Source organism: Arvicola amphibius, chromosome 6 (assembly GCF_903992535.2).
Source record: "Arvicola amphibius chromosome 6, mArvAmp1.2, whole genome shotgun sequence".
In the NCBI taxonomy this organism is placed as follows: domain Eukaryota; kingdom Metazoa; phylum Chordata; class Mammalia; order Rodentia; family Cricetidae; genus Arvicola; species Arvicola amphibius.
This window is the reverse complement of record NC_052052.2, coordinates 154,519,522-154,534,390: the sequence shown is the minus strand read 5'-3', so window position 1 is coordinate 154,534,390 and position 14,869 is coordinate 154,519,522. Positions and strand designations below refer to the sequence as shown.

Below are 14,869 nucleotides of genomic sequence, written 5' to 3'. Positions count from 1 at the left end.
AATGTTTTTAAAATGGGAAACTCATTTGAGTTGGGATGGCTGTAATGATTTACATAAAACGGCACCATTCCCCAAGGGGCAGCAGTGGGCCATGAGGAGCCGAGGTGGGTGAGAGACAGAGACTGAAAGGGATGCCATGCAAAGAGAGGGTTTGGATATAGTTTATTCAGTGTGTTATGGAAGGAAAGGGGAGGGAAAGAGAAAGAGAAGGGGAGAAGAGGCCTCTGCCTCCTCTTCCTTGGCTGGAAGAGGGAGGAAGATCCACTTGCCTGGGGGGCAGAGGGGAGTGGGTGGGTCTTGCCTCTTAAAGGGACAGGACAGATCATTGCTGTGGTTATGTGCAAACACAATGGAAAATATAAAATGTTGATAGTGATGACTGATTTTCTTTGATTGGAGGAAAAGATATCTAGATGGCAAAACACCCTTTGACTATGCTTCTAAGGACATTTCCAGAGACTACAAGATCTGAAGACTGAATCCATGAACTAATCAATGGTTTAATCCATTAATGGATTCAGATTTTGAATAAACATGGACAGTGGTAAGACTGGAAGACGGTGCTGCCTAGGGGGGAAAAGTTGGCCACTGTGGGAGAAGGAGTATTCCTAACTAAAGATGACTGGTTATCCTACCTCTACCTCCCGTTAAACTGTTTATTTTACTCTCTCTTCCTTTCTGTTCGTTTTACTTTTTGAGATAAGGTCTCTACATAACCCTGGCCGTCCTAGAACTCACCACGTAGACCAGGCTGGCCTTGAAGACACAGACACCCACCTGCCTCTGCCTCCCTAGTTCTGAGAATAAAGGCTGTGCCAACACCACACCTGGCTTCTCAACGATTTAAGTACTTGTCTACCATTACCGAAAATAGTAACCCCAATAGAGAAGACCACTTACAGTTTATAGTCAATTGAAAGTATTCCAGCCAGTTGGGACCACCCCGGGGAATTCAGGGACCTGGGTGTGGTCCTGAGTGTCTCGTTAGTCACCAGGTGGGTTTTTTTTGTTTGTTTTTGCTTTTGTGTTTTGAGACAGGGTTTCTCCGTAGCTTTGGGACCAGTCCTGGAACTTGCTCTGTATACCAGGCTGGCCTCAAACTCACAGAGATCCGCTTACCTCTGCCTCCCTAGTGCTGGGATTAATGCTGGGATTAAAAGCGTGCGCCACCACGGAGTCCAATCACTCACCAGTTTTTTTAAAGGCAGAAACCACGTCCTATCATCTCGCTCAGCAGTTGCAGGGAAGTTTTGAAGAAGTATATATAGTAGTTGCCCAATCAGACGTCTGGGTCCTAGAATTGGGTAATTGTTTATGGGAGATAAACCTGAAATTGTCTCAGCAAGAATACACGATAGAGGAACTTTTTTTTTTTTTCTTTTTTTTTCTTTTTTTGGTTTTTCGAGACAGGGTTTCTCTGCAGCTTTAGAGCCTGTCCTGGAGCTAGCTCTTGTAGACCAGGCTGGTCTTGAACTCACAGAGATCTGCCTGCCTCTGCCTCCCGAGTGCTGGGATTAAAGGCGTGCGCCACCACCGCCCGGCACGAAAGAGGAATTTTTGCACTGTCTTACCCTATTACAACCTAAAGGCCAGAATGATTGGCGTCTGTGATTGGTTCATACTGTCCCTTCATTAAGTCTGATGGGCAAACAAAGGTATAAATTTCAGCCTTGGCTATTGCTTGGGGGTGGCGAACCTCGACATTGAGTGTGTCCCCCCCTTTATTTGCAAACCGGGGTCACCATCACTCCTGTCACGTGCAGGAAATTCAGGGTCGAGCACAAAGCCAGACATGAGGTTTAACAATACTGTTCCCTCGTCTATTCCATGTTCCGACTAATCCTGAAGCTTGGGGACGGAGGCCGGGGGTGTGCGGAGCGGCCCAGGAGCCTGCTTGCTGGCGGCCGCCGAAGTCTGTCTCCATCTCGCCACCAGGCGGCGCGGGGCAGCAATTTGAGCCCCACGACCTGCGCGATCCCCGGAGGCCGGCCGGAAGTCTCCTGGGCGACTTCCGGACTTCGACCCGGAAGTGGGCCTGAGGGCGTGGCCGCGGCCAAGGCTCCGAGCGGCGTCGGGGGTCGAGGGAGCCGGCAGCATGGAGGCGCCACTGTCGCCTCGCGAGTCCGCCAGGTTCGTGGCCGAGAACAGTCGTGACGTGCTCGTGGACCTCGAGGGCGTGCGCAGGGCGGCCGAGCTGCTGCTGCCCGCGGCCTCGGCGTGGCGTGTGGAGCAGTGGAAGGCCCTGCACGAGCTCAACCCGCGCGGGGCCGACGAGGCAGCGCTCGACTGGGTCTTCGTGGTGGACTCGCTCAACTTCTCCTTCTGGGCGGAGCAGGAGGAGCGCAAGTGTGAGGTGCGCTACGGAGGGACAGCATACACCGGCTACTGGGCCCTGTGCGCCGCCGTGAACCGGGCGCTCGACCAAGGTGGGTGTGGCCCTTCGCCGCCTGCTGCCCCGGGCGCGCGTCCGGAGGTGTCCCTCCCTCTGCCTAGAGCAAAAGCCCGACCGAAGCGCTCCGGCCATCAGCAGAGGTGACAAAGCCAGTTTTCTTTAAAAAAAAATTACTTTAATTTGGTTTAAGTTGGGCATAGTGGCTCCTGTCTGCAATCCCAGCACTCCAGGCCACGGCAGGAGCACCACTATGGTTTCTAGGCCAGCCTGAGCAACGCAGTTTTAGGCCAATCTCAGAGCGAGCGAGACTCTCTCGCAGAAAAACAAATGAAAAACAAACGCCTCCTGAAGAAGAAAAGGACAGATTACAGAACGTTTTATGCAAGGAAAATACACGCGCCACATTGAGTGGTTGAGTAAGCAGACAGCGAGGGGTGGGGTTATTTGTGCGCTTTTGATGCACTTCCGGAGCACTCATTTGGTTACTCATTCTAGAATTATTTTTCATTTGTATGATTTTTGTTTTGGGGGTTTTTCCTTTTTCTGTTTGGTTTTTGTCTGCGTGCACGTCTATGCACCACGTGCATGCAGTTCCCACGGAGGCCACAGAGGGCGTCGATCCCCTTGGACTGCAGTTACAGAACGCCTTGAACCACTATGTGGGTGCTGGGAATTGAACCCTAGTCCTCCGAAAGCCTCACTGAGTAGCCCTGACCCGTGTAGAATTCAGACTACGTTGGGCTGGCCTTAAACGCGCAGAGATCCATCCTGCTACCTCGAATGCTCAGGTTAGGCCAGCACCACTGCACTCTGTCTTCTTTAACACGAATTTGATTCCATATTGTTTGCAACTTCTCCATCTCTGAATTCGGTCTTTAAAGGGATACCAGTAACCAGCGCCTCCTACTATGCCACCGTGACTCTTGATCAAGTTCGGGATATCTTCCGTTCAGACACCGCCGTGCCCATGCCTTTAATAGAAGAGCGGCATCGGATTCTCAATGAAACTGGGAAGATTCTGCTGGAGAAGTTCGGCGGCTCTTTTCTTAATTGTGTCCAAAAAAGTGAAAAGAGTGCACAGAGGTTAATGCACTTGGTCGTTGAACATTTTCCTTCTTACAGAGACGAGGCGCAGTTTGAGGTGAGTTTGTAGCCGAGGATTTTAGAATGCGCATTAACTCCAAGTTAATGCTTTTCTTGCCAGAGCTGTTTTTAATGCTAGCCACTTAAAATTTGAAGCTTGCTCACCTTGGACTAGAAGCAGTAACAAAATTTGCGTTTCACACGCCTCACTTTTTGTTTTCCAGTCAGTTTTTAAAATGTTTCAACCCTCAATAGAATGGCATCACCTGAGGCTAAAGAAGCACGGTTAGTACTTTAAAAAGTTCACAGAGCTGGATGAAAATCAGAGTAGAATGTATAACAGTTTTTCTCCAGGAAAAAAGCATTTCTTGAAAAGCTTTGTGTATATTTTCTTTCTTCCACACTGTTCTTTTATAATATTTGTTCTAGGATATGAAACAGTTGAATGGAAGTACTTTTTAAATGATGACCATTTGTTTGATGCTCCCACTGCACACCTAGGTTTTATTTTTGTAAAATTCCTTTGGAATCCTTGCCGCTGAATATCTTTTGTTCTTGTTTATGTGCATGAGCTGTGAGCTGTGAGCTTTCTGTGCTGTGTGTGCCACTCCAGGCCCCTTGCCCCCAGACCCTCCCTCTGGAGCTGTCAGCCCAGATAACCTTCCTTTCCTAAACTGCTTCCGGTCGTGGTGCTTTGTCACAGCCCCAGAAGAGCAATGACGTCCCCTTCCCCATCCCGAGTTTCTTCCCTTTGTTAGATATGTCTGATTTGTGTATTAATGCATTCATGTTTTCTTCCTGTGTATATGTGCCTTGTGTGTGCCTTGTGCCTGTGAAGTTCAGAAGCGACAGGTTTGGGAACGGCTGTGAGCCACCGTGTGGGTGCAGAGAACCACCTCCTCCCACCCCAAAGTCCTAATGAACATTTGTTCATTTCATAAAAGTAGGTAAACCTTAAGGTTGGGTAATAGGTTATTCCTCATTGTGACGAGGTGTTTTGGAGTGTTTTTAGGTATCATTTTTTTTTTTTTTGCTGTTTAAAATTTACTTCGGTTTTTACACTTGTGTGTGTGTGCATGTGCACACACCCAAGCCTATGTGTACACTGCATGTGTGCCAAGGCACCCATGTGGATGTCGGAGGACAACTTCTAGGAGTTGGTTTTTTTCCACGTGGCGTTCAGGAGGTTGGGCTTGGTGGCAAGCCATCTTCAACAGTCCTTTCAGGGTTTTGTTTTGCTGTGTTTTTGTGATATTGGGGTCCAGTCAGGGCCTCCAGGATGCAGAGGAAGTCCTCTATCTCTGAGCAACACTCCAGACCCTTGTGGGCTTTCTCTATGGGATTTGTCCTTAAATTAATTCCAGAGGGCGTGTGGTGGTACACATATCCAGCCTCTGCTCTTGAAAAGCAGACGAGAGGACTGAGTTCCAGGCTGGCCAGGGCGCTATCATGTGATCTTGTCACACACAAAACTGTATTTATTTATGGTATTTTCTAATTCAGTTATTCTGAGGTGGTAGTTGTATGTTCTGAGAGCTAGTTATGGATTATTTTCAGTAGATGAGCTGCTTTAAAACACGGAGATTATAGCCACAGGGATCAAGACTAGGATTAGATTTTAAATATCAGTATTTTTTGTAGTCTATACATTAGAAACACTTGGGGGAGGAGCTTTATGAGAGGCTTGAGGGTTGGAGAGGGGCTGTAGAGGTCCAGACCCAGGTGATCTGATGTCCTCACTGGGGCTGACCTTCCTGACTCCAGGCATCATGCATGCTGGACAAGCACTCACCGAGACATAGTGCTGGTCTGTTACATAGTCTTCTTGAGTCAAGTTATGTCTACGACTTTATTCTGTGCTTAAATGGAATCGGCACTTTAGTTACGTAGACTCCATACTGACTTTTATTAATTGCCCAGTCTGATCAGCCCTGGCTGGCTCCTGTTCAGTTACATCTTCATCTCTAAAATAACTTTGTGATTTGAAAGGAAACGGTTTAAAATCAGCACTGTGCTTTCTGTAGCCTACAGGTAATTATCTTCTTCACCCTCCATTATTTATATACGGTTACTGTGAACTGTGCTCCAATTAGATGAGCATTCTCTTTTTTTCTACTGTGCTTGGAACTGAACTCAGAACCAGTACTTCACCACTGGGCCACACCCCCAACCACAAATACGCATGTTTTCAGTTAAAGGATTTTTCAAAAACAATGCTGCCTACATATAAGAATACTAACTAGCTGAACTATAGTACATGGGCATATATTTATGAATAATATTGAGAGAGTGCTAGAGACTGGAGAGTTGGCTCAGTGGTCCAGAGCACTCACTCTTCCAGACTAGCGTTTGGCTCCCAGCACCTGTGTTGGAGCCACCAACACCCATGGCTCCAGCTCCAGGCTGACACCTCTGGCTTCTGCAGGCACCCACACAGGTGTCATATACCACCCCCTACACATGCACATATGCAAATGATTAAGAATAAAATCTTTTTTAAAAAAGAAAAAATACTGGAGTCTAGGGATATAGCTCAGTTCGTGGCTATATCTCAGTGTGTTTATCAGTTGGTGGCTATAGCTCAGTGTGTTTATCAGTTGGTGGCTATAGCTCAGTGTGTTTATTAGTTGGTGGCTGTAGCTCAGTGTGTTTATCAGTTGGTGGCTATAGCTCAGTGTGTTTAGCTTCTGCACATGAAGCCCTGAGCTTGATCCCTTGCACTGGGGAGGGAAGGAAGGGAAGGAGAAAAGAAAATGAGTACTGAATGCTGAATGGTATCAAGAGTGAATATTGTGTACCTTGGGGTGGTGAGGGGAACAGCCATGCATAATACTGCACACCCTTAACCCCAGCACTTAGGAGGCAGAGGCAGGCAGATCTCTGAGTTTGAGGTCAGCCTGAAACTCTACAGAGCAAGTTCCAGGACAGCCAGAGCTACATAGTGAGACCCTGTCTCAAAAAAGAAAAAGAAGTTCTAGTGATAGTGCTAATTAGATACTTTAAAATTTTGTTTTGCTTTGATTTGAGATAGGGTCTTACTGTGTAGCCCTTGCTGGTCTGGACACTGTGTAGACCAGGCTGCCCTAAAACTCAGAGATCTGCCCGTTTCTGCTTCTTGAGCACAGGGATTAAACATGTGTTGCCACACCAGGCGAGAATTTTTCTAAACTACATGATTGTGTTTATTATGTGCTCAGGTCATGGTTGTGTGCTGTACTGCACAGTGAGTGTGGAGGTCAGAGGACAACATTTGGGAGTTGGTTTTACCATGCAGGTCCCAGGAATTGAATTCACCTCATCAGGCTTGGCAGCGCAGACTTTAGCCTGCTGAGCCTCATCTTGTTGTCAGGTCCTTTTATTTTCTGTGAAACATTTGTATTTATAAATCCTTATCAAGAGAGTAGGATCGTTGTCGACAGTCTCTGTCTCCGTCGCGCGCCCTCTTTAAGTAGCATACGGTAAGAATTCAGAAGCCCCAGTGATGAGTATTCTCCAATCACAGGGGAAAAGGATTGCCTTTTACAAGCGAGCCCAGATCCTTGTGGCAGACACATGGAGTGTGTTGGAAGGAAAGGGGGATGGCTGTTTTGATGACATCTCCAGCATCACCATGTTTGCTGACTACAGACTGCCACAGATTCTTGTTTACCTTGGAGCCCTGAAATACTCTGACAAGTTGCTGGAGAAGCTTCGCAAAGGTTTGCAGCCTTTTATCCTTGTTTGCCCCTCTGTGGTTTGTTGCTGAGTCTGTTTGGTTTTGTTTACAAACAGCTCTCTGTTGCTTACAAAACAGAGCACTGGTTTGAGATTTATGTGCTGGGCAGGGTGGTGGCTTCCTGTACTGAGGAGACAGAAGCAGAGAGTGGAGAGTTCCAGAGCAGCTTGGGCTACAAGGGGAGAGAGAGAGCCTATGTTGAGCAGGGCATTGTAACACACACACCTTTAATCCCAGCACTCAGGAGGCAGAAGCAGGCAGATCTCTGAAGTGGAGACCAGCCTAGTCCATAGAGTGAGTTAGTTCTTGGACAGCTAGGGATACACCGAGAAACCATGTCTCAAAAAACAAAAACAAAACAAAAAAAAACCATGACAAAAAAGAAAGAATAAAACATGCAAAGGTAATTGAAATGTAAAGAAAATGGCTTTTCTTGTTTACACTGTGGAATGTAGACATTATTGAAAATTGTGTTTACTTGGCCATTATAATTTCAGAGCTTGATAACTGAAATCTAAATTTGTTACATAGTGATGTATGAAATAGGTACAGTGATTAATGTGTGGGGATTGAGCTGAGTAAATTCCGTTGTGATGGAGGTGGGATCAGAGAGAGGTGGCATGCACAGGATTTAGAGAGAGCTTTCTTTCCGGGGCTTACCTGTTGCCATGCTTGGGCACAGTTATAGATGAGTAAGGCTGGATACATTGAAAAGTTCATGTGAGCATGACTTCTTTTTTATAAGAAAATGACTGCCACTTTCATGCTAACTTACCTCTCAGGTAGAGGAGTTTCTGTTACTTTTTCTTTATTTTTAAAACCAAGGTTTTTTTTTTTTTTAATGTAGGAGAAATATACTTCTACACAACCTCTACTGTAAGGCTGGTAGCTCTGAGAACTCCTTGATCAATGTAGCATGTACCAAGTTTTTATAATTGAATAATTTTCTCGTGTGGAATAAGTGTAAACAGAGTTATTATCCATCTAAAGTTCACCAGGCTTTGTGCTGCCAGGAGCAGTCCTTTCTGACTCTGTGCTTTCATTGAAAAGTAACAAGCTGTTAAATTGTAATGCTCATAGCCAATAAGTGCTTGATTATTAGATACCTTATGTTTTATGACAAAGAAGCATGTGTGTAGGTGTGTGGGCATTCACCTAACTTCAGCCGACCTGTTTTGAGACAAGGTCTCACGTGTAACCCAGGTGGCCTCAGATTCTCAGCCTTCTGCCACAGCTTCCCAGGTATCCAGTACTGCAGAGGTGCACTACCATGTCTAGCCCATTCCTGTTTTTAAAAGAAGTCACGTTCATAGGTAGCAAAAGGTAGCGCTCCAAAGTTGTCTTTCCAGGGAACAGAGTTTATTAACCCATTCATTACTGGATGTCTTGTGTAACACAGGAAGCATTTACTATCTTGCAGTTTCTGTGGTCTGGGAGTCTGTCTGGGTTCTGCATAGCTGGGCTCCTCTGGGCAAGGCTGCAGTCGGTAAGAGTAGCCATCTGATCTAGGGCTCTGCAGAGGTGCTGGACTCTGCCTTGGGGTTACACTCGTGGTTGACTCTGCAGTTTTACCAAATGAGAGTTAAGTTTGATTAACAGAAAAGGAAGGCTTACATTCTGTGCCAGCGTCTGAGGCAGAGGAGCTGGAAGAAACCCCGTCAATCTGTGTTCTTCCACTGGCCAAGCAATGAGGGTGTTGGAAAGAGAGCAGCTTTACTTGAATTTAGAGGTTGGACGCAGCCTGCCAGGCTTCCTATCCCTCAGCTGGCCTCTGGGTACCCTGAATGGTCCTGCCTAGAGCCCAGGACCTGAACAGCACCCAGTGGGGCTTTAGTGATGTCCGAGCAGACTCCCTCCATTTCCTACTGGGCTCAGGCTTACCCCGCTGTTGTCATCAAAAGCACCACAAAAGTCTAGCCATGACGAATAAACGAACTGAAGGGAGACAGATGCTGCAGGCTTTGTTAGAGGGGATGATGGTGCTCCTAATCATGTTTTTGAAGAGAGGGAGTTAAGTTAAAACAGAAAAACAAGCTCACTTTTTGGTGAATCTCTAAAACAAAAGCCAGAACTAAGAGTCAAAGAAGGTGGCCAAGATATCTTAAAGGAACCTTGCAGAAGCTTTAGGAAAAATATAGTTTATTCTTTTTAGAATAGAAAATACTCTGAAAAGATGATTAAACAAACTTCAAAACTGGAAAACAACAACAAAAAACCCAAGAAAGTGTTTTATTTGGTTTAAAGAATGATCCACAAATCTTGATAAACATCTTGATATTGCAGAAGGTCTTCTGCTTCTAAGCTTGGTTGAGAAACAAAAAGAGAAATTAATTTCTATCAATGCCACCTCTTACTCTAAGAAAAAGACGAATAGAAACACTTAGGCTATTTGGAGGCTCTTAGCAGTTGAGTAGCTGATCCTGATGGAGCACTACAGAATGGGGAAATCCAAACTGGACCAACAGGCCACGTGTCAATTTGGACACATTTCCCCTTCCTTTTCTGCTGAAATCAAGCAATTAACTCAAGGATAATTTGTTCATGAAAAAGCTGTAATTGCTTTAGTTCAGCATTGTGCTTATGATTTGGGTTCTAAGAGAGACATAGAAAGCCGTGAAGCTGTGAGCCCTCCTGCTTCCACAGGCCATTCACGTTGCCATCAGTGGACTCTGAGCAGAGCCAGGCTAGACTCCGTCCTGGATTCTGTCACTGGAGGGTCCTCCATCACCTGGGCTCTGAGCTACCAGCCCGGCTGGAAAACGAAGTCAGAAAGCTCTTTTCTGGAACTTTGCTCCATGTCCTCCAGTTTGGGCAGCCACGAGCTGAGAGAAAACTGTTGGATTGCTGTCATCCAACATACTCCTGTGCTGGTCTCAGGCCTCCCTCATGTGAGGCCATGCACACAACTATACTCCACTGCTGGTCTCAGGCCTCCCTCATGTGAGGCTGTGCACACAGTTACACTCCACTGCTGGTCTCAGGCCTCCCTCATGTGAGGCCGTGCACAGTTTGATAAATGGCTCTGGTATGGAGCTCCTGCACAGAGGAGACCTATGATAATGTGCATCTGTATCTACCATTTAGTTCTGATTCGTGTCATAAGAAGCCTAACCCCTGACCATGTGCTGTGGAGCACACCTTCAGTCCCAGCACTGGAAGACATTTTTCTGTGAGTTCTAGACCAGCCTGCTCTACATAGTGAGTTGAAGGCCAGCCAGAGCTACATAACAGGACCCCTTTTCAAAAGAAAAAAAAATTCCTTTAAATTTAGGGCTAGCATATCCTCATTTAACAAGTTTACTTGAGGGACTAGTGTGCAAAGTGTAATACTTGGTCCTGGAAGAACTGAGACCAGCAAGGCAGACACCCTCTGTCACCGTGAATTTAACTTGTGATCTTGCATTAATGCCAAGGTTTATAAAATGATTTTTTTTCTTCCTCTCTTTTAATTATTGCAGGAGAAATGCTCTCAAATGGAGACAAACAAGAGGTGGAAATTAGAGGTTGCTCGATTTGGTGTGTCGAGCTCATCCGGAACTCTCTTCTGGAGCTTCTTGAAGAAAGGGGTGAAAAGCCTCAGGGTGAGATCAACTCCATTCTTCTGGATTATCACTTGTGGGACTATGCTCGCGACCACAGGGACGACATGAGAGCAATCCCGTTCCATCGCACCCGCTGCATTTATTACTGACCCTCGTGTGGACGGATCCAGGGGAAAGACTTGCACTTTTAGATCCTGCAGTCATTTGCACAATTTTGATTTGATAGAAAGACAAAAATTAGAGGAATAGGTAATTGACTATCCAGTCTTTGTTTCTGCTTTTTTTTTCTTGGCATATCATTGTGTATCCCCATAATCATACTGCATAATCTTTAATGATAATATCCATGTCTTTAGTTGGTAGCTTTTCTCAACTTGTAGTCATTTTCTTCCTCTTCCCCTTTTTTGTGTTTTATGGCCCTGGGGATCAAGCCTATGTCTTGTGTATGCCAGGGAGGTGCTCTACCACTGAATCACACGCCCAGCTTAGTTATTGACTATGTGCTATAATAATTTAATATTAGATATAGTCTTTGGTATAAAACGGTTTTTTGTTTGTTTGTTAATGTATACAGTGAGTGTTCTGCCTGCATGTCTGCCTGCAGGCCAGAAGAGGGCACCAGATCTCATTATAGATGATTGTGAGCTACCATGTGGTTGGTGGGAATTGAACTCAGGACCTCTGGAGGAGCAGCCAGTCTTCTTAACCACTGAGCCATCTCTCCGGCCCCTAACATATTACTTTTTAAAAAATAATGTAGAATTTATATACATGTAATCCCAGTATTCAGAAGGTGGAAGCTGAGTTCTAGGCCATCCTGGATTGTCTTAAAAATCAAAAACCAGTGCTAAAGAGACATTTACTTCTCTTGTAGAGGACATGCGTTTGGTTCCCAGCACCTATCCTGGGCACTAACAAGTACCAGTAACTCTAGCTGAGCTTTTCTCACCACTAATCATGCAAGCCAGGGAGAGCTGCTACGTCCAGGCACCTCGCTGCCATCTGCTGGACACTTGTGGCAGTGACTGGGTGTGCAAAGGTCTGACCTGAGCAGGACACAGCTTCCGCTAAGTAGCTGGTGCCTGTCCCTCCTTGTGTGATCCTGTGGGATCGGAGCCTGTGGAGCTGAAGGGCCAGGCGATCCTATGCCCACCCAGAGGCAGGTGAGGTAGTTTCAGTGAGTCACTGTCACCCTGTCTCCTGGCTTGTGAATCTTGGTAATGGGGATTGCAGCTCTTCAGGAAGGACCCAGGGAAGTTTCTCTTCTTTGAGAGAGGGTCTGTCTGTCAAAGCATGGCAGTTGAGACAGTAGTAGTCTTTGTGTTTATTTCATTCAATGTTGGGAATGGAACCCAGGGCCCTGGCATTCTGCAGGCAAGCGCACTACCACAGGGCCACACCCTCCCCTGTTGTAGCCAATTTGAGGACCCAGAGCTCTGTTGTACCTGTGGTACCTGTTCTCTCTGTGATCATCATGCTTCAGATTAAAAACCACATTACATTTTCAATTTTTTTTTCATTTTGTTATTTACTATGTGTGTGCACATGCATGTGCTTGCCATGGCACATGTGGAATTCAGCACAACTTGCAGATGTTGAGTGTCCCGGTGATCCAGCTCTTGTCATCAGGTAGCAGGCACCTTTACCCGCTGAGCCATCTTGCCGACCCTCAGTTTGCTGTAACTTACACTCAAAGCAACCTGATAGCTTTCAACTTAATCTTTGTACTCCTGCCACGTTCTGTGCCTCTTCTCTTCCGAGCCCCTCTCTCTAAGACAGGATCTCATTCAGCCCCGTAGAGAAGGCTGGCTTCAAACTCACAGAGATCCACCTGCCTCTGCCTTCTGAGTGGTGGGATTAAAGGTGTGCGCCATCATACCAGTATAAATATTTTTTTAAAAAGATTTAACAATTGTGTGTGTGTGCATGCGCACGCCTGCGTGGGTTTATGTGTGCCACGTGCATGCCTGCAGAGGCCGGAGTTGTCAGACTTCCCTGTAAGTGAAGTTGCAGAGGTTATACACTTCCTGATGAAGGTGCACAGAACCAAACCAAGTCCTCTTAAAAAGGAGTAAGCACTCTTAACTGTTCCAGCCCTTTGCAGAAAGTAGTTTTCACTAATGCTACTACCTCTCTTTCTTCCCCTTATACGCTTCCCAGCACCCACTAAATAAGCTCTATACCCAGGCTCTCTGCATGGCTTATCTGTCTGTCTCCCACCCACAGCGGGTCCTGCTGGGTCGCCTGCACCACCGTGAATCTTGCAGGGCTCTGCCTGCGTGGCACCATTTGCTTCTGGTGTTGCTGCAGTTTTCAGGCTGCTTTCTGAAATCGTGCTCTCTGTGCTGCAAATGCAGTTGTGAATTTGGAAGCCAGGCCGCTATATGCCACACGTAGATTTCCATATTTAAACGATAAATTAAAGTCTGTCAGCCGAAGAACATCTCTAGGAAGCCAGGGTGGGTCATGCCTGCAATCTCGGAATTCTAGAGACAGAGGCAGGGGGATGGCTGTGAGTTTGAGGCCAGTCTCTGCTATATAATGAATTTTAGTGCAATCCAGCCTGGACCATAATATAAGGCCCCATCCAATTAGTAACAACAAAAATCTCAGTAAACCTATGGGGAACAAAAAATTTCATTTTTTAGATGATAACTGCCAAGAGTCTCTGCAAGACATGAACTGTTAGTTTGATTTCATGATGTAAAGAACAGCGGTCAGACTTTAGTCTCCCGTCTTTGTTTAAATTGTTCAGTGTAACCTGGGGCCAGGAGCTGAAAGAGGTTTAAGGATGACGGTGTCTGTGGAATGCATGAGCCTAAAGTGTATATAATGTAGTAAAATCTGTTGAATACCCAGCTCTTCCTGGGGTGTTAGCCCAGCCAACAAGCACTAGTCAAGAGGTTTTCCTTAATTAGTCTCTTAAGTTTGTGGAGTGATTTCTCACTAGGAAGATGTTGCAGGCAGAGGTAGTATAACCAATGCTCAGTTGGTGTAACAAAAATTGTGTTTTATTATGCTGAGAATCTTCACACAAGCTCCACACTCTAAGTTCCTTTTTTTTTTTTTTTTTTTTTTTTTGGTTTTTCGAGACAGGGTTTCTCTGCAGCTTTTTTAGAGCCTGTCCTGGACCTAGCTCTTGTAGACCAGGCTGGCCTCGAACTCACAGAGATCCGCCTGCCTCTGCCTCCCGAGTGCTGGGATTAAAGGCGTGCGCCACCACCGCCCGGCCCACACTCTAAGTTCCTAACTGTGATCCTAGCCTATTGCTCCATGGCTGCTCACCTGTGTAGCATGTCCTAGCAGGTCTAGTCTCTAGTTGAAGGGTCAGGATCCCAGGGGACACTCTTCATCAACAGGACAGATAAATCACTCCACACACTTAGAGATTAATTAAGGAAAACCTCTTGAATTGTAAATATCTGTGTTTTCAGATGGCCTTAGGTGACCTCTGTGAAGGGGCTGTGACCCACAGGTTAAAAACCACTTCTTTAGACAGATCACTGGAGATAGCATGGAACCTTCATGACTCAGCTGAGCCATCCCCAGGCTCCTACTCAAATGTGAGAAGTCTGTTTTAAGCCACCAATTTTCAGGGTAATTTGTTGCTCGGCACCAGGGATTAAATGCAATGGATGAGTAATGTGTCAGTCACCTATCTGTTACTAGAGCAAAACATCTGCTTCATGAGATTGGCCCCCACGCACTCCTGTAATTGAATACTTGATAACCAATTTGTGGAACTGTTTGGGAAGGATTAGGAGGCATGGTCTTGTTGGAAGAGGTGTCACTGGGGTGGGCTTTGAGGTTTCCAGGGCTCAAGCCAGGCCTGGAGGGGTCCCTGCAAGGTTTACAGCAGGGGGTGGGGTGGGGTGGTGATCCTGCAAATAGACAAGGATGAAACTTGGTCTAGTTAGGTTTTTAGACACCAGTGCTGGGCCAGGGCTTCTAGACCCTGATACCAGATCATTTACATTAGCCACAGTTAAGCACAGAACAATTTTGGGAAAAAAAACTTTTCTGATAATAACTATTCCCAAGTGTACAACAAATTTAAGACATATTACACAGGTTTTTTTTTTTTCTTTGATTTGGTTTTTTTTTTTTGAGACAGTGTTTCTCTGTATAGCCCTGGCT

The 14,869-nt window shown here is 46.0% G+C and overlaps 1 protein-coding gene and 1 pseudogene across 1 annotated transcript; one reads left to right on the top strand and one right to left on the bottom strand.

The window, feature by feature from the left end:
- The first annotated feature begins 2,030 nt into the window (after nucleotides 1-2,030).
- On the top strand, nucleotides 2,031-11,275 carry C6H9orf64 (chromosome 6 C9orf64 homolog). The gene is made up of 4 exons (XM_038335422.1): nucleotides 2,031-2,426; nucleotides 3,274-3,533; nucleotides 6,978-7,173; nucleotides 10,649-11,275. The coding sequence occupies exons 1-4, from the start codon at nucleotides 2,096-2,098 to the stop codon at nucleotides 10,879-10,881; spliced, it is 1,020 nt and encodes a 339-aa protein (XP_038191350.1). The 5' UTR covers nucleotides 2,031-2,095; the 3' UTR covers nucleotides 10,882-11,275.
- On the bottom strand, nucleotides 8,030-8,146 carry LOC119818174 (annotated as a pseudogene).
- Nucleotides 11,276-14,869: the final 3,594 nt, after the last annotated feature.